This window comes from Xenopus tropicalis, chromosome 1 (assembly GCF_000004195.4).
Source record: "Xenopus tropicalis strain Nigerian chromosome 1, UCB_Xtro_10.0, whole genome shotgun sequence".
Lineage (NCBI taxonomy): Eukaryota > Metazoa > Chordata > Amphibia > Anura > Pipidae > Xenopus > Xenopus tropicalis.
In genome coordinates this window covers 153236871-153255762 of record NC_030677.2, presented here as the reverse complement: position 1 = coordinate 153255762, position 18892 = coordinate 153236871, and the positions used below count along the sequence as shown (strand labels likewise).

The 18892-nt window shown below is 40.8% G+C and overlaps 4 gene segments (V, D, J or C); all 4 read right to left on the bottom strand.

Moving 5' to 3' along the window:
• Window positions 1–1853: 1853 nt before the first annotated feature.
• Window positions 1854–2658, bottom strand: LOC108645239. The segment is given in 2 exon segments: window positions 1854–2236; window positions 2606–2658. Coding segments are annotated over 2 exon segments (429 nt in total).
• Window positions 2659–10605: 7947 nt separating this feature from the next.
• On the bottom strand, window positions 10606–11081 carry LOC116412301. The segment is given in 2 exon segments: window positions 10606–10952; window positions 11036–11081. Coding segments are annotated over 2 exon segments (393 nt in total).
• A 1469-nt stretch (window positions 11082–12550) lies between these two features.
• LOC116407072 lies at window positions 12551–13182 on the bottom strand. The segment is given in 2 exon segments: window positions 12551–13033; window positions 13119–13182. Coding segments are annotated over 2 exon segments (402 nt in total).
• A 4170-nt stretch (window positions 13183–17352) lies between these two features.
• On the bottom strand, window positions 17353–17864 carry LOC116412299. The segment is given in 2 exon segments: window positions 17353–17708; window positions 17794–17864. Coding segments are annotated over 2 exon segments (402 nt in total).
• Between the last annotated feature and the right edge of the window lie 1028 nt (window positions 17865–18892).

Here is an 18892-nt window from a genome sequence, read left to right as displayed (position 1 = left end):
ACTGACTGACAGGCTTTACTCAGCAGCAGCAGGGAAAACCCCTCCCTCCTTCTGTGTTTCTCTGCTTGTGCTGCTGTCAGGAGGGGGGGAGGAGCAAGTAGAGCAGGAACAGACTGCCTGTGACATCACAAAGCCCCGCCCACCCTATGCATATTCACTGCACTTTAAGTAGCTCTGCTGTGTCAGTGAAGTCTATGGGGCCAGCTGCTCTGAGCCTCATACTGAAGAGTCTAAACCGGAAGCTTGCAAAAGGACTGGGTAGAGCACAGTTTTCAAGTAGTTATGGACATATTCGAACCCAAATGTATTAAAATAAAAGCACTTACTTCTATTTTACAGTTTTTTACATGGTTTAGTGCATTGTAAAAATTTATGGTGTATATCCCACTGCTTGTTCTGGCCCTTGTATTTGATGGAAGACAGAAGCCTTTAACTGCACAATATAAAAAAAATGTATATCAGGGTAACATGTGGCAGAGATACAAGTTGGCACATAAAGTGTTCTATAAATGTTTTGTGCCTGTGAGATGAGAAATTGACTTCAGAAGCGCCATTGTAGAGAGAAACGCACATCGGGTTCTACAGCACCATGCGACCATATCTACTCCTTCACGTGGTTCAGAGGGACTCTAAGCCTATACACTATCAGATGCAGGCGAGTATGACTGGCTTGTTATTGTTTAAGGGAGACATATTGGATTAATGGAAAACCCCTAATTTTGTAGGCAATTATGAATAATATATGGTGCTGGTTTCACTTTGTGCTAAACAACTCTTTATTGGAGCTCCCTATAGATCCTCTCCATTCTCTGTCCGCGTTTCAAATGAAGGGTGGGCGTGTCCTAACAGTCCCTGCCAGAAGCACAGTAGGAGGGGGATAACCAATCACAGCCCTGCACTCACACAAGCAAAGACAGGCTCCAGTTCCCTATCAGGTCAGCCTAGCTGCTGATTGGTCCGAAACACAACTTTTTTAAGCACAATCCTTCTATATCTAGAGGAGTATGATTCACTGGTACATTCCTAATTTTTATATGATATGTCTCCTTTAATGTTCCACCTGATTCTGAGCATCTGGTTTTACTTACTCAAATGCATTAGATCTATTCATGTGTCCGGACACTTAGGAGGGAATTCATAAAAGTGGTGATATTGAGACAAAGAAAAAATGGAGATAGATTTGTTGGATTTTCCACCTTATTCACAAAACTTTATCTCCACTTTTGTGAATTACCCCCTAAGATTTTTTCTTTCACCCTCCTTACTTTAGCAATACTTTGTACAGTTAGGACTTTTTGTTATATTATGATATTGTGATATTTTACAAATTCTAATTATATCAGGTTGGAACTGCTACCACCATAATTTCCAATACTTTTATTTCCTGCTTTCTGTAAACAGCTGTCACCTGTTTTATGCATTATACTTACTAATAATAATCCTCCAGTTATACTGTATCTATATACATTGTAACTACTATAACATTTTGGTTTAAACATTTACTGCTGTTATATTTTGTTACTTTTGGATTATACATGGGATGAATATAGTTACTTTTAAATAAGTTACTTTAGGCTACTGTTATGTATTTGGAGCATTGGGGTAGTGGTAGATGCGATGGTGCTGGGTTCTAATTTTTTAAGTGGTTTTAATGAAATTTCTGTCTGTTAAAAGGCTTTTTGAAACTGATACAATTGTACCTGATTATTATGCCTAGGCATGGCTCTCTATATAAGAAGTATTTAGTATTTAGTATTTAGTATTTCTTGTGGAGAGATACAAGCCAGCACATAGAGTGTTCTATAAATGTTTTGTGCCTGTGAGATGAGAAATTGATTTGATATTTTCCCACTTTAGAGAAAGAGGAAGAGTTCTTGCTCAATGCAGAAGTTTATTTTGTTACTGTGATACCCATTTTTATTATCAACCCATGAAGTACAGTAATAATCCCCATCATCCTCCTTTTGCACTGTATGAATCATTAGGTTCCATTGCCGGTTGGGTACATCATCTGTTACTGAGAACCTCTCAGAGATTCCAGGCCCTCTGCCCTGTGTGCTACCTGTTCGATAGTGATACACCATCCGCGGACCTTTGCCCAGACTCTGCTGCAGCCAGATCACTCTGTATATGTCAAACTTATCACCAGAAATAATAGTGCAGGAGAGCTGAATATCCTGCTCAGGGGAGGCAGAAACAATGCGAGGCTGATTTAGCGCCGGCTGAGAGGCTCCATCTATAGAAGAAAGAATCATTTTTTACAATAAAAATCATATAAACTGTATATCTGCACCTACTTTTATAAAGACCATGATAAATGTATTGCTAAACTGCCCTTTAATCAAATCTGCCCTTTAATTACAAATTCTTTAAAACGTTTTTTTCAATTAGATAATCTCTAATTTATCGATTTTTAAATTTACAAATGTCATTATTAAAGCTGCAAAGATGAAGAAGTTTTATGTTGCTTCCACTCCATTTGTCATGCATGCAACCAGTCAGTTATATTATCTGCTCTGCACTAAATATGACTTTCACAGCACTAGGAAGGGGGCCCTCCTGCAACCCATAATAAACATCTCTCCAGACCCAGCAGTGGCCTTACACGCGCAGCAAGCCAACAGCATAGTTACAACAGGTGCCCAGATCATTGTAGGAAGAATCACAGGTCTCGTAAAACTGGCAAAATGTAACCCCAATTTAAATATTTCATTGCTGAAACTAAAACTGTCATGCAAATATGACTTCAATAAGTGTTATGGAGATCACCATGGCTAAAGCTCCTCCTACAGGATAGTTATGTAAAAGCATTTTATTTTAAAGGTCTCTTTTTTAAAGGCATTTTCAATACATTTTTTTTCTTTAAAGAAAATTACTCTGCATATTGAGTTTTATATTCCTTACAGCAGGAAACCAACAGTCCAGGTGTGGCCAAACAAGAAGATTTATCATGGCCCCAAACCTTCCTTAGCACAGATTTCTATGTATAACTTCCTTATTTGAATTAAATCTTACTTTTTAAAGCATTATTAACTTGTATATAGACCTTTTTTTTTTTTTTGTATTTCAACAAGACTTTATTGTTACAGCATATCAAAGATTACAGTTTCATTTATATGAGTGCTTGCACAGTCGGTCATATTGCAATCTTAAGTAACATTGAAATAAAGAAAAATAGGTATATATAACAAGAAAGGACATTTATTAAAGTCACGGACCACCTATGGAAGAGTGAGAAAAAGGAAAAGGAAAAGAGGAGAGGGGAAGCCTGAGGCTGAAACTGGCTGGCACACATATGGTGAGTATTAGGTGTTTCGGTGTGGCATTATTATATTGCTATTATCAAATTGTATATAGAGCTTTTATATATGACAGCTAGGGGTGTAACTATTCTATTCCGTTGTTTCTATTTCTGAGTTCTTTTTTGGAAGTGTAAGACAGATGCAGTTTTAAATAGCACCTACTCAACAACATATACTATTGGTAATATAGAAACAATTCATATTAAAATGAGTTATTATCCCTGCAAGATGGCAGTAACATCTGCGTGACTGCACATAAGAAACATCTATGTTTTATTGCCGGACAGCCATACTGACAAATAGCAAATATGTTGGAGGGACAGACCTACTTGTAGATGGACATGTACAGTGATACAGTGGGCTAAGGAGGCACTAGTTCATCTTTTTACTAGAGAATACAGGAGAGCAGCTGGAAGGAAGGGAAGAAGAGTAATTGATGGGAATGACTGTAATCTGACAGGATAGAATGTTGGAACTAAGGAGGTGAGAAAGGTAGCAAGGGCATTTGCTGAAGAGAGAGACAGAAGACTGGCAGGAGATTAATACGTTGAACATTATGGACAACAACAAACACATGGCAATCTCTCTACCATTTACTAAGTATTTGCTAATGGAGAGCAACAAGCTGTAGGTGATTACCCTTTCTCCAAGTGAGTGACTACACACAGATTTATATTACCCACTTCTGAACATTTTTCATATTGTTCTTGATACATGGCCTGTTTTCAGCTAATCACTTGCCTTTATGTTACCAAGGATTTTACAAATTACATGGAAAGGTCTGATATTACCTGTGTGATATTTTATTTTTTGACTCCTATGCTGTTTATAGCTTGCCATAGAAATACAGTTACAGTTTTTGATATATGTATGGAAACCTTTAGATCTCAACTGATATCCATGTACTATGAATATCAGTCAGTTAAGGGACTGGGTAGGTTTAAAAATCAAATCTGCCTTTGCACCATGTTGGCCAGTGCATGGAGCCACAGCTCCTCTTCCCATCCTTCTGCTCCAGGCTCACTGGACAAACAATAGAAGGTGGCCAAATGATGGCAAGGTGGCCAAACCCACAGACCGGTTGGTCATATACATTACATTGTCAAACCAAGTATGTCTACATTAAGGGAGTTACTACAAGGTGCACATAAATCTGTGTACTAATCTGCTAAACTGAACAACCAACCCCATTGACTTACCTGTTAGCTTGCTAATATTCAGTTGGGGGCCTGCTAGTGTAAAAACAGAACTAAGCTATCCAATACTGGGAAACCTAAACCTTGTGGTTCTTACTTTACATTGTCTGTGGTGCCAGATCCTTGACCAGTCCTTAAATTAGGGATGCACTGAATCCACTTTTTTCAGATTCACCGAACCCCAAATCCTTCGTAAAAGATTCGTAAAAAATTTTTTTTTGTGATAAAAGTCAAGTGATTTTAACGATTTGGATTTGGTTCATCCAGTGGCGTGGAGTCAGCTGAATCTGAATCCTGGCAAAAAAGGCCAAGTCTTGGCCAAATCCCGAACTGATTCCTGGAATTGGTTCATCACTACCTTAAATGGGTGAAAATGTGCCTGTTTTTAGCTGTGGAACTTTTAATGATAATCTGGTTAACATTAAAATAAGGAGCCATTTTATTTTTTCTTGAAGGGATTTATATTAGTTCTGTATGTATGTTTATACCATATATGCAATAAATGATGTTCTTTCTTGGTGCTTCACTTCTGTACTCATGTATATGATGAAAAAAGCTTACATTCTCGGTTTTGAGACAGTACAGAATATTATATTATTTGCTCAGTAACACAGGTGAAGTGTGTTAATAAACATCTGGGTTTATGTATTACTTCCTTGTAGCATCTCATCTCTGTGCTAAATGTTCCGCTGTTCCAAAAATCACAATAATATCTAGCATCATCTTCAGGTTGAACGTCAGAGATCACTAATTCCTAGAGATTTCTGGATATATCTGCAGTCACAGAGAATCTTTCAGGGATCCCAGCGCCTCTCTGCTGATCACTGTTAGTAAAATAACGATAGACAAACTGGGGCACATTTCCTAACCTTTGCTGATAAAACCTGATGCTATAGCTACTAATACTGGTCCCTTTAGACAGTTCACAGGACATTGTGGCCTGATTTCCTTGTGAAATCGATACAGAGGGTGGCTGAATCAGCTGCTGAGCCCTGGAACCTAGAATGGAAATATAACATGGAATTAAATGCTGGATTAAAGCCTTTCAGCTGCAAAGTCATTATGGTACACAACATTACATACATGCAAAGAAGGAGAGGATTGTAAGCAAGAGGGTATGTGGGGACATAGTGACGGAACACTCAAGTCTGCCCAATGACAGAAGTTTCATGATCCCACACACGTCCATTTATTTTCAGCAGAACTGGGTTTATGTTCCTACATGCAAATCAACTTCCCTCTCACAGAACATTTGTATTAGTCGCACAGGCACTGATGTGAAACGCGTCCCCCGGGCACAAATGTATTCATTTTTTTGCAGTTTATTTAGTAGGCTCACACCATCACTGGATTAGGGCCAGATTCAGCTAAAGTCTGAACATACTACATACGGTTACAGCACATTTCACACTAGTAATACTACTAAAAGCATTTAGCATATATTTGGGACTAGGAGGCTAGGTTAGTCTTAATAAACTCATGAAAAGTTTTTCTTGGAATGGGGACCTTGCCAGGGTGGGAGAAGTTAGTTATAGGGAGACAAACTAATAGGAGGCAGAAGGGGAAATAGATATAAAGCAGAGGAGAAAGGGAAACAGAAGAATTTCAGTCAGCACTTTGCCTGTGAAATTTGCACTTGAGAAAGGGTCACTAATACCTGAAACATGTTGTATTAAATAAATAATTGTTTCTAGCAAAGTACTATGGTGGCTCATGCTCATTCCACTTTAATGAAGATTCTACAGTTGTATGGGCACTGCTACATGGGGCAGATTTTTGGCTTGCGGATAAACACAGATTGAGAATTAGGCCCTGCACTCTAAAAATCTTACTGATGTACCTGCACCAGGATCCATCATGTTGGCCCGGGTGCAGACACATGGTGTGGATTTCGGTGCTGCTCTCATCCCAACTGTTTATTGAAACACCTAAGCACTAAAGTATAAATGTATTTATTTATTTTCACTGTCTAATGTACCACTGTTTGAGTTTACTGCATACATTTGTGGTGCTAAATAACTAAATAAATTAAAACAAACATACCTTTGTCTGCCTAGAGTCCGCAAAGACTTCACCTGTGAACCTGTAGCTTCTTTCCTTTAAAATTATGCCCTTTGTTACCTGCACACTATCCCCTTTTGCAGTGGCTGCTCTAAAGCCTCAATGGCATTAGGCCTTATCAGAGCTTTCACCAACAAATCTAATGTGCCATTGCCCTAAGGTAGTTTTCTTTTATAAGATAACGTCATTAATGTCCCTGTAACATAAGTGTATATTCTATTTTTAGGTTAAATTGTATTCCTTGTTACCATTTTCTAATACTTGTAGTCCAGATATTTTTAATATTAGAACAGAGCCATTGGCATTGTACACAAGATTTCTTGTGTCTGTTTTCCTCTGCGAGAGACACGCAGCTTTCTGCTCTCTCCCCTCTCCTGCTCCCCCCCCTCAAGAATGCTAAGAACACACTCCCCCCCCCCCCCCTTATGAATCTGGATCTGAGCCAATCAGCAGGAAGTTGACTCATAGTCTTACAAACTGAGCATGTACACCGGTCTTGCTCTTGGTGCAGGAGTGAGGCATTATGGGAATTTTCTTTACACAGCTCAGTGTTTTTTCTTCCTGTTTGGCTTCTGATCATCTGAAAGGGAGAAATACGGGGAGACTTAAGGACACTATTGAGAGAACTGAAGGTATGCCTGCAGCTTGAGATTAACGCTTTATTAGCCTTTCCTTCTCCTTTAATGTTAACAGTGAAGGGTCATTTCCTGGTACCAACTGATTATTTAAATGTTTCATTGGTGCAAAGTATCATATTTCATGTTGCCCATTGATTTGTCCCTGAAGACAAAACTCTTTGCTCATCCAGAATACGTCCTTTTCTTGATCCCAGCTCTTCCTCCAACTACTGTCTCCCTAATACACAAAGATTTATATTACCCACTTCTGCACATTTTTCATATTGTTCTTGATGCTCCATTCAGCTAATCACTTGCCTTTATGGTACCAAGGATTTTACAAATCACCTGGAAAGGATATTTTATTTTTGGATTCCTCTTGTTTATAGCTTACCGTAAAAGTTTACCACCAGTGCTGGGCCAAGCTGGGCGGGCGCCCTAGGCAACCTGGTCGGCTTGGCCAGCCTACCACCTACCCCCCGCATGAGCAAACAAGCGCACAATGTGTGCACACGGGGTGGCAGGGTTGCGGGCCGCTAGCGGGAGGACTGAAGAGAGGGTTATATGTATTAGCTTTTATCAATATTTCAACAAAAAAATGCACTCACCACAGTAACCAATGATCTTCTCCTGTCTAAAGGACACTATTCCATACTCATCCTTCTAGATCTCTCTGCAGCCTTTGACACATTTGGCCACTCACTCCTCCTAGACCTTTTATACTAAACTAGCAGTTGAGACTCTGCTCTTTCATTGTTCAAACCTTATCCTTTTGATTGCTTCTTTAAGGTTGCTTTCTCCACCTCCACCTCATTCTCTGTCCTTTTCCAAGTAACAGATTGCCTTTCTGCTATATATTCCTTGATGTCACAGCAACACGTGAAACTACAGAAATCATTATATTTCCACTAACAGCTTCCCCTGTACCTCAGGTTTCATCCACAGTCAACAACATCACCTTTCAACCATATAAACATGCTGCCTAAAAATGATCTAAGACTCCCATCTGTCTTTTATATCACACATCCAAACCCTTGCCCAATTGCGTTGCTTTCATGTGCACAACATTGCCCATACATGACCTAACCTTACCCTTAGTTGTATCCAGGGGCGCTTCTGCCATTAGGCGAGTTGAGAAACTCGCCTCAGGCGGCAGAAGCGCCCCAGTTACCAGGGGCGGCAAAAAGCCGCTCCTGGTAGCTTTAAGAGCCGAATTTCCGGTTTTTAAACCGGAAATTTGGCTCTTCTAGTGCAGAGAGCGCAATTGCGCTCTCTGCACTAGCGATCTCACCGCCCCCGGACCCGCTCCTGCGCTCAGAAGGTAAGCACTGGGGAGTGGGGGGGCGGCATCCAGGAGCCGCCTCAGGCGGCGATATGACCAGAATCGCCCCTGGTTGTATCTTACTTAGATACAAATAAAACACTTATTTAGTCTCTTATTATTTCTCCTTGACTACTGCAACTTACTCTTGCAGTGACTGCTTACCTTTGTGTAAGCTTTAAATGGTATCAGTACTGAGATTAACTGGCCTCTTCATTGCTCACACCATTGCTCAAGACCCATCTGTGTTCAGACCTGTAAGATCCAACATTGGATCTACTCATCCTGCCCTTCTCTGCCTGTGTGTGTCATACCCTGCCTTGTGTGCCACACTCTGCCTGCCCTATGCTGCCTGTGTGTGCCATACTCTGCCTGCCCTATGCTGCCTGTGTGTGCCATACTCTGCCTGCCCTATGCTGCCTGTGTGTGCCATACTTTGCCTGCCCTATGTTACCTGTGTGTGCCATACTCTGCCTGCCCTATGCTACCTGTGTGCCATACTCTGCCTGCCTTACCCTGCCTGGGTGTGCCATACTCTGTCTGCCCTGCACTGCCTGTTTGTGCCATACTCTGCCTGCCCTCTACTACCTGTGTGTGCCATACTCTGCCTGCCCTATGCTACCTGTGTGTGCCATACTCTGCCTGCCTTACCCTACCTGTGTGTGCCATACTCTGCCTGACCTATGCTGCCTGTGTGTTCCATACTCTGCCTGCCCTATGCTGCCTGTGTGTGTTTCATACTCTGCCTGCCCTATGCTGCCTGTGTGTTTCATACTCTGCCTGCACTATGCTGCCATACTTTGCATGCCCTATGCTGCCTGTATGCCTGTGTGTGCCATACTCTGCCTGCCCTATGCTACCTGTGTGCCATACTCTGCCTGCCTTACCCTGCCTGGGTGTGCCATACTCTGTCTGCCCTGCACTGCCTGTTTGTGCCATACTCTGCCTGCCCTCTACTACCTGTGTGTGCCATACTCTGCCTGCCTTACCCTACCTGTGTGTGCCATACTCTGCCTGACCTATGCTGCCTGTGTGTTCCATACTCTGCCTGCCCTATGCTGCCTGTGTGTTTCATACTCTGCCTGCCCTATGCTGCCATACTTTGCATGTCCTATGCTGGCAAATCCCTTCACTGGCTCCAAATTTCCTCTTAAATCAAGTTCAGGTTTCTAACACTCATATTAAAGAACCTGAACAATTAAACTCCTATTTTAAACTTAGTCCTGATCTCAAAATTCTCTACTTCAAACTTCAAAAAGCTATATATACTCTGCTTCTGACCTTCACCTTTCTACTCATCACATGATCACAATCCCACCTGCAGTTGTGTGCTTTTGCCTATCTCTGGAACTCTCCCCTGTCTTCCAAACCTTCAAATGCTCCCTAAAGACACATTTGCTTTGAGTAGCATATTCAATGCATCTTGAGTGATCAGGAATCAACTTATCGTAAATCAACATTTGTTTTCATGTTTTTCTATATTTCAAATGCTACATAGCCCTTTAGATTGTGCGCTCTAGTGAGTTGGGCCCTCTGATCCTATACAGTATTTATTCTGTATCCCTTGTTTGTTAAATTAATGTAAAGCGCTGCAGATATGATGATGAGAGTGTTTTTTAATCAAGGGGCAGGACAAGGATAAGACTAGAAAACTATTTATATTCAGGTCATTCTGATAAAATTCTGATGAAATATCTATATGGAATAGTCTCTGGTAAACACCCACATCAAGTCTTTGGGGCTGATTTACTAACCCACGAATCCGACCCGAATTGGAAAAATTCCGACTTGAAAACGAACATTTAAAACTTAACGCTACGAAAAATGCGCAACTTTTCGCGTAAGTTTTAACGCTACGCAAAATGCGCAACTTTTTACGCAACTTTCGTAATGGATAGGAAAACTCGCGTTTTTACGCAAAAATCGTATTGGATCCGAAAAATTCGTAAAGAATCCGAAAAAATCGCAAAACATACGAAAAAATCGCAAAGTACCGATCATTACGAAAAAAACGCAATCGGACTCCATTCGACCCGTTCGTGGGTAAGTAAATCAGCCCCTTTGTGTGTTTACTTTAAAAATACATTAAGACAGAAAAAGGGAAGTTATTATCTTGGTTGCCTATTAATGTGTAACACTGTGGGAGCACTACCAATCCACAGAGCACAGTAATATACACCATCATCCTCTGCCTGGGCTCTATTGATAGAGAGAATGGCTTTCCCCCCACTTATGGAGCCAGTGAATCGGTCTGAGATGGGTTTATAGTTTTGATTGCTAGTACCGGAACTACCAACAACAAGTTTAGGGATACTGCCAGGTGTCTGGTATACCCAGTGTGGGTAGTTACCACCAGATACTGAGCTTCCAGCCCAACTGCAGGAAAGACCAACACTTCCACCAGGGAGAACTGATACTACTGAGTCCTGAGTCACAACATTCTGAGAGTCAGAACCTGAAATGAGAAGGAAAAAATGTTATAGCAGATAAATGTGTAACATCCCTGGTGAGTCCTAGTTGTGCATTTCCATAGCTTACATGAGCTGAAAGACACCAGAACAATCAGTATGAGTATACTGGACATTGTGCACAGGTCAATCTACAGAGAATACTGTGGGCTAAAATCACTGAGGTTTCCTTAAATGTTTAAAAGACTGTCCTTTATCCCTGCATGCAAATCATCTGTAAATCTGGGTGCTGGTTATAAAGCTCCTCCCATAGACCATATTGTCCTTTTTTGGCACTGATATCAAATGAGAAGGGCAGGACAACTTAAAATAGTAGCTAAAAGGTCTACTGTCATCTAGTAACCCTTAGCAACAAATTAGATGAATGTTTTCAAACGGCTAAACAATATATACAGTAAATGCTATGAATTAATTGGTTGCTATTAGTTATTCGACAAGTAGAAAACTTTATACAGGTTTGTCATTTTGTAAACCGCATTGCACAATTCTAGCCATAGGGATGAATCATCAATTACCATTGTTGAGCAGGGCTCTCTTTGCCTTAGGTATCAATTAGCATTTGTATATACATTGGTATGTGTGATGTATACATCCTCCTATTGTACAGAGCTGAGGAATATGTTGGTACTTTAGAAATGCATGTTAATAATAATAATAATAAGTAGGCACCTTTGCTAATATAGGGGCTAAACTGTAACAGTGCAGCTACCCATAACAACAAATCATATCTTTGCTTTTCATTTTCTATCCTGTATATGCATTAGAAAATGAAATCAAAGATCTGATTGGTTTCTATGAGTAATTGCATTTGTGTAATTTAGCAGATATGTTTTGAAAAAATAGACTATGCCAGGCTGCCAGCCACCTGCATATCCAGTATAATCAAGGGAGGGAAAAACCCTTTGTGCATCATTAGAGGTTAATGAAAAGGTAGGACAACAGGGAAGGGTTAAAACAGTAAAATATAGTGGGTTGGAGAGGAGTAAAGGCAGCCATACAAGGGCTGATTTTAGCTGCCGATAGACCGATCCAGCAGCTGCCAGTGTATAGGCACCCCCTGTTCAGAGGTGCCAGGTATCATACTGGGTGAGCTTCGGAAGTCTGGATCTTTTGAGAGGTAGAGGATGGATGTTTCATATTGAGCCTCCTTTAAACCCTTCACTTAGCTAGACTTTTCTGATTTGCCTCTTGTGTAGGACTCCCTTTAGATTTTGTAACTTTTTTTAACTGATCAGATTTTTCCGATTGGGTGCATTCTGTTTCAGGTGAGTAACCCACATCTCTGTATTTCTATCTTTATGGTTGTGGTGGATTATTGTATTATAGGGTTAGTATGGAGAGTAATCCTATGACAAAATTTCTATTTATGAGCAAAGGATTTTAAAACACTTGGAATTTGGTTGAAAGTAGGTACAATACCTATATTTAATTTTTTTTTATTATAAAAAAAAAAAAAAGGTTTATTGATGCACATTTTGTTTTATATTCATGGATTTACATGGATATACTTTTCTTTGTATCTGCATGTTTCTTTAGTTGTTTGTTTTTCAACAAAAATGTAGAATGCATATTTTTTTCAGCACTGTTTTTCGGGAGGAGGCAATATTGGAATAGCCCCCACACCAAATTATTTTCAGGTCTTTCTGCTAGAACTTCTGGAGTTTTCTTTCTTGGCTTCTACAGAAAGTCTCTATGACAAAGAAAATAGGAAGTTAATGTCGCTGTTGTGCAATAAGTTGTAACACTGTGGGAGCACTACTAATCCACAGAACACAGTAATATACACCATCATCCTCTGCCTGGGCTCTGTTGATAGAGAGAATGGCTTTTCCACCAGAGATTGAGCCAGTGAATCGTTCCGGGGTCCATGAGGGTCTATAGTTTGGATTGCCAGTACTAGTACTTCCAACTGCAAGCTTAGGGGTACTCCCAGGTGTCTGATGTACCCAGCATGGGTAGTTATTGCCAGTTACTGAGCCTCCTGTCCAACTACAGGAAAGACCGACACTTCCACCAGGGAGAACTGATACTGCAGACTCCTGAGCCACAACATTCTGAGAGTCAGAACCTGAAATGAGATGGTGAAATGATTATAGAAAGTAGAAATGTGTAACATCCCTGGTGAGTCCTGGATATGCATTTCCATAGCTTACATGAGCTGAAAGACATCAGAAGAAGGAGTATGAGTATGTTGGACATTGTGCACAGAAACGTAGATTTACAGTAAATACTGAGATCACAGTGGTTTCCTTAAATGTTCATAGATATACTCTTTGTCTGTATGCAAATCATCTGAAAATTTGAGTTAAGCTCCTCCCATAGACCAGAGTGTTCTTGTTCTGGCATTGATATAATATTAGAAAGTATTAAAATAGTAGGGACTCTTGTACTCTTGTAACCTTTTATAGGCAGGTAGGTCCCCTAAGGTTTTGAACAGCAAAGAGCAAAGAGGCCAGGAGATGCCATGGTTCTAGTCTTTAAAAGCAGAAGCCTCTCTGGATCCCACCTGTTGGAGAAGGTGGATGGAACTCAGAGCCTGGGCGGAGGTAGGCCTGGTAGGTTTTGTAATAGCTCACTCTGGGAGTAAGGGTTGGGATCAGGGTAGCTAGTGAGTAGCCTGATGCTCCGACAAGGAAAACAGAAGGATTAGTCAGGCCCGGATTTGCGGAGAGGCCGCAAAGGCCCGGGCCTAGGGCGGCACAAATTTGGGGGCGGCATGCCGCCCCGCCGCACCGCAATCTAAAGGTTTTTCACCCATACGGAGCAGTGGGGACCTCTCCCCCACTGCTCCATATGCGAATGTTTACATGCCGTGTCGATCGCGCATGCGCGCGGGTGTACGTCCACGCATGCGCGGGTGCAAGATGGACAGGGGCGGCCTTGGGGCGGCGGGATTACAAATCCGGCCCTGGGATTAGTAATATCGGGAGATCAGCTTACAGTGTATGGCCACCTTTAGGCATTGCTGAGCAGTAACCATTAAGGTAGGCAGCAATTTTAGGAAAAGTTAGCAAGTTCCACCTCCCCTTCTTTTAGCTTTTTATCTCATTTGTCACAATTGTACAGGGTTTATGGAATACATTAGGTTAACAGAATTGTCAATGGTAAATATTAAAGGAGCACTAAAGCGTATCTAAAGAAGTAGGGCAGAAATGTTGTACATTATGTCAGGGCTTCTGTACCAGCCGAAGGCAACCACAGCCCTTTAGCAGGGAAGAGCTGTGCCACCAAAGATGCCCCAGTAGCTCCCCATCTTTATTTCTGCAGATTCACTGCACAAGCTTTGTGCTGCTGTCACTGAGCTTAGGGAATATCTCAAAATATACTGTATATATAGAATATAAATGTCACAATATAAGGCTAATTAGTAATTTATTTAGGTTCAAATTATACAGCAGCTCTAAAAACAGTGAAATTAACATCTGGATTTAATAATCAGCCCTGTAGCATCAGTTTATATGACAGGCCAGCCTCATTTTCTGCTTGATAATATCAGATGACACCTAAGCTTAGCCTCTCAACTCCCAAAGCACACTGAGCATGTGTGTCACCGACACTTCTAACAGAATCCAAGATGGGGAGCTCCTATGATGCTGTAAAGACCTGGATCCAGTGGTGACACTGTGTCTGCTGCTGCATTTATTCCAGACACCACAAACATTTCAGGGGGAGTGTGTTACCCAGTCCCTTCCTCAGGTACGATTAACTTAACGCAATCACCAGCTATTTCTACCTGAACACATAATGCCCTCTAGTGTCCATATACAGAAAAAAAAAATCTTCAAATCGGGTCCATATCAAGTGCATATAAATAGATTCTATAATATAAATATACTCATAGTCCAAAAGATCTTGGCAGGAGTGGCCCTGTCTGGATCATTACTAATTTAGAAGATCAGAGAACCCTTTCCCCTGGTTACAGACTGGAGAGAAATCTGATTGGCTGGGACCCCCAGTGCACCTCTGGGAAGTGTCTTGCTTTGGAGCTAAATGCTTGAGTTTGATTAGAAGGTTATAAAGGTGCCCCAGTTAAGTTGCTGTGGAGGCCGGTTGCTATCAATTTTTGTGCCCTGTGTGAGGACAGGTGTTTCTCTTTGGGAAGGGACATTTTGCATTGAAGTAAACTGTGCATCATTTGATCCCCTTCAGACTAAAGTGTGGGACTGTGATATTAAAAGGGCAGTGCTAGGTAGACAGTCAATGTGTTTTATCTGCTAGTGAGACAGATAGGCCCCCACATGTCCCCGCAGGATTTTTAATCGTATTAGATGCCCGTTGCATATCTTTACTTTTACATACAGGTAATCATTGTTGCTGCGCTGTGTCACTGCTATAAGTCCCAGTTCCCCAGTATCTTTCAAATAATCAAAGAGGTTTTTAGGGTCTACTGGATTGCAAGAAAAGAGTGTGATCTGATTCTACGGAAGTGTGGTAAGAAAAGGGTTACACTAATATAGAGAGAGGCTGGTGCAGTAAGTACAGTATTTAAAATATGGTATTTCCAGCCATATTCAATTTTAGGGTTTAGTTCTCCTAGTGTGGCAATAGTGGGAAAGTGGCATGGTATGTCATAGTGTTTAGGCTCATTAATGAACAGTAATAGCAAAAAATTAAAGTGTATTAAAATAATTAAAATATAATGTACAGTTCCCCTGTACTCCTAAAAGTTGTGTGATTGCTTCACAAACACTTCTATAGTTTCTATAAATAAGCTTCTGTGTAGCCATGGGGGCAGCCATTCAAAGGAGAAAAGACTCAGGTTACATAGCACATAGGAGATAAGCTATATAGAATATAATGGTGTTCTACAGAGCTTAGCTGTTATCTGCTATTTAGCCTGCCCCATTTTGAACTATTGCAGTTGCCTCCATTACTACACTCACTTGCTATATAGATGTAAGGACTCCTGCGACTCAGACAAATCTCCCTACCTTTAGACGCGCTGTCTGCCAGTTCGGGGTTCTTTGATGTGCATGTGAGCTCCACCACTAGCGACTTTTTGTCACAGTGTGTCTTGATGTCCCTGTGGATTAACCATCCACAGGCAAATACTCATCATATAAAAATTGTGAAATAATACAAAACAGACTAAAGTGAGAATGGTATTCTGCAATTATTGATTACACCATGTGTATGTATATTTATCAAATGGTGAGTTCTAACTTTCGCCCATTTATAAATACACTTCTAAAAATCCTATAGGAATGATTAGAACGTGGGTGAGTTTTTATGTATTAGGGTTTTGGCACACGGGGAGATTAGTCGCTCTCTTTAGTAAATTCTTCCAGGTCACCCCCCCCCCCCCACACACACACACACACACAAAATTAGGGATATCGTCTGGTGCTCCTTCCACTGGAACTTTACATTAATGTAAACCTGAAGAACAGGCATGCCGATGACTACAGAGAAGTGCTCTGGGAAGGTGGAGACCATGGAACCCTTCTTGCTTTAATGTCCCTTTAACATTGAAGTATACAAAAAGTCTTCCTTGGGTATTCGCTGGGTCTCTGGTTAAAATTACCAGGAGGGGCTCTCTGGAGCATTCAGGTGTCACCAGGGTTTTGAGTTAAGCACACTTTTTCTGGTTAGTTCTGTAGTCCACTTTTACAATTGAAATGCATGGTGTCAGGTTCCTACTAGGCATATAGCTCTCCCCTGTTCAGAGGTGGCAGGTACCATACTGGGTGAGCTTCGGAAGACTGGCTCTTTTGAGAGGCAGAGGATGGATGTGGCAAGGTGAGCGTCTTTATAGTGCATGTTTTATATTGAGGCTCCTTTAAACCTTTAGACTTAGCTAGCCCTTTCTGATTGGCCTCTCTGGTGTGGACTCTCTTTACATTTTTTTTACTTTTTTTTTAACTGTGAGCATTCTGTTTCAGGTGAGTAACCCACATCTTTGTATTTCTATCTTTATGGTTGTGGTGGATTATTGTATTATAGGGTTAGTATTGAGTTTTAAATATGTGCATATATTTATATAAATTTGTCTATGTATGTAGAGTTATCCTATGACAACATCCATTCATTTATGAACAAAGGATTCTAAAACACTTGGAATTTGGTTGAAAGTAGGTACAATACTATATTTCACTTGTTTATAAAAAAGCTTAGGTTTACTGATGCACATTTTGTTTTATATTCATGTATTTACAAGGAAATACTTTTCTTTATAACTGTATTATACTGTATCTGTATGTTTCTTTAGTTGTTTTTTTCTTTTAATTAATATGTAGAATGCATATTTTTTTCAGCACCGTTTTTCGGGAGGAGGCAATATTGGAATAGCCCCCAAACTAAATTGTTTTTCAGGTCTTTCTGCTAGAACTTCTGGAGTTGTCTTACTTGGCTTCTACAGAAAGTCTTTATGAAAAAGAAAATAGGAAGTTAATGTCTCTGTTGTGCAATAAGTTGTAACACTGTGCTAGCACTACCAATCCACAGAGCACAGTAATATACACCATCATCCTCTGCCTGGGCTCTGTTGATAGAGAGAATGGCTTTTCCACCAGAGATTGAGCCAGTGAATCGTTCTGGGGTCCATGAGGGTCTATAGTTCTGATTGCCAGTACCAGAACTTCCAACTACAAGCTTAGGGGTACTGCCAGGTGTTTGATATACCCAGCATGGGTAGTTATTGCCAGTTACTGAGCCTCCTGTCCAACTACAGGAAAGACCGACACTTCCACCAGGGAGAACTGATACTGCAGACTCCTGAGCCACAACATTCTGAGAGTCAGAACCTGAAATGAGATGGTGAAATGATTATAGAAAGTAGAAATGTGTAACATCCCTGGTGAGTCCTGGATATGCATTTCCATAGCTTACATGAGCTGAAAGACATCAGAAGAAGGAGTATGAGTATGTTGGACATTGTGCACAAAAAGGTAGATTTACAGTAAATACTGAGGACTCAAATCACATTGGTTTCCTTAAATGTTCATAGAAATACTCTTTGTATGCAAATCATCTGTAAATTTGAGTGCCAGTTAAGAAGCTCCTCCCATAGGCCAGGCTGTAATTGTTCTGGCATTGATATAATATTAGAAGCTACTGAAATAGTGGGGGACTTAATGTCTTGTAATCCTTTACAGGCAGGTCCCCCTAAGGTTTTGAACAGCTAAGAGCTGCTCCAAAATACAGTTGGGTTGGGGAGATGTTTCCCTATCCAGGTTTAAAGTATTTTCCTAGCAATTCAGTAACTGGCCAGGAGATGCCATGGTTCTAGTCTTTAAAAGGAAAAACCTCTTTGGATCCCACCTGTTGGAGAAGGTGGATGGAACTCAGAGCCTGGGCGGAGGTAGGCCTGGTAGGTTTTGTAATAGCTCAGTCTGGGAGTAAGAGTTGGGATCAGGGTAGCTAGTGAGTAGCCTGATGCTCCGACAAGGAAAACAGAAGGATTAGTAATCCATATAGGGAGAAGATCAGCTTACAGTGTATGGCCATTTTTAGGCATTGCTGAGCAGTAACCACAAGGTAACTACAAGGTAGGCAGCAATTTTAGGAAAAGTAAGCAAGTTCCACCTCCCCTTCTTTTAGCTTTTTGTCTCATTTGTCACAATTGGGCAGGGTTTATGGAATACATTAGGTTAACAGAATTGTCAATGATAAATATTAAAGGAGCACTAAAGTGTATCTAAAGAAGTAGGGAAGAAATGTTGTACATTATATTTAGAGTTTCTGTACCAGCCCAAGGCAACCACAGCCCTTTAGCAGGGAAGATCTGTGCCTCTGAAAATTCTCCAGTTGCTCCCCACCTTCTTTTCTGCTGATTCACTGCACATGCTCTGTGCTGCTGTCACTTACTGAGCTTAGGGAATAACTCAAAACTGTAACACTGTATATATATAATATAAATGTCACAATATAAGGCTGATTAGTAATTTATTTAGGTTCAAATTATACAGCAGCTCTAAAAACAGTGAAA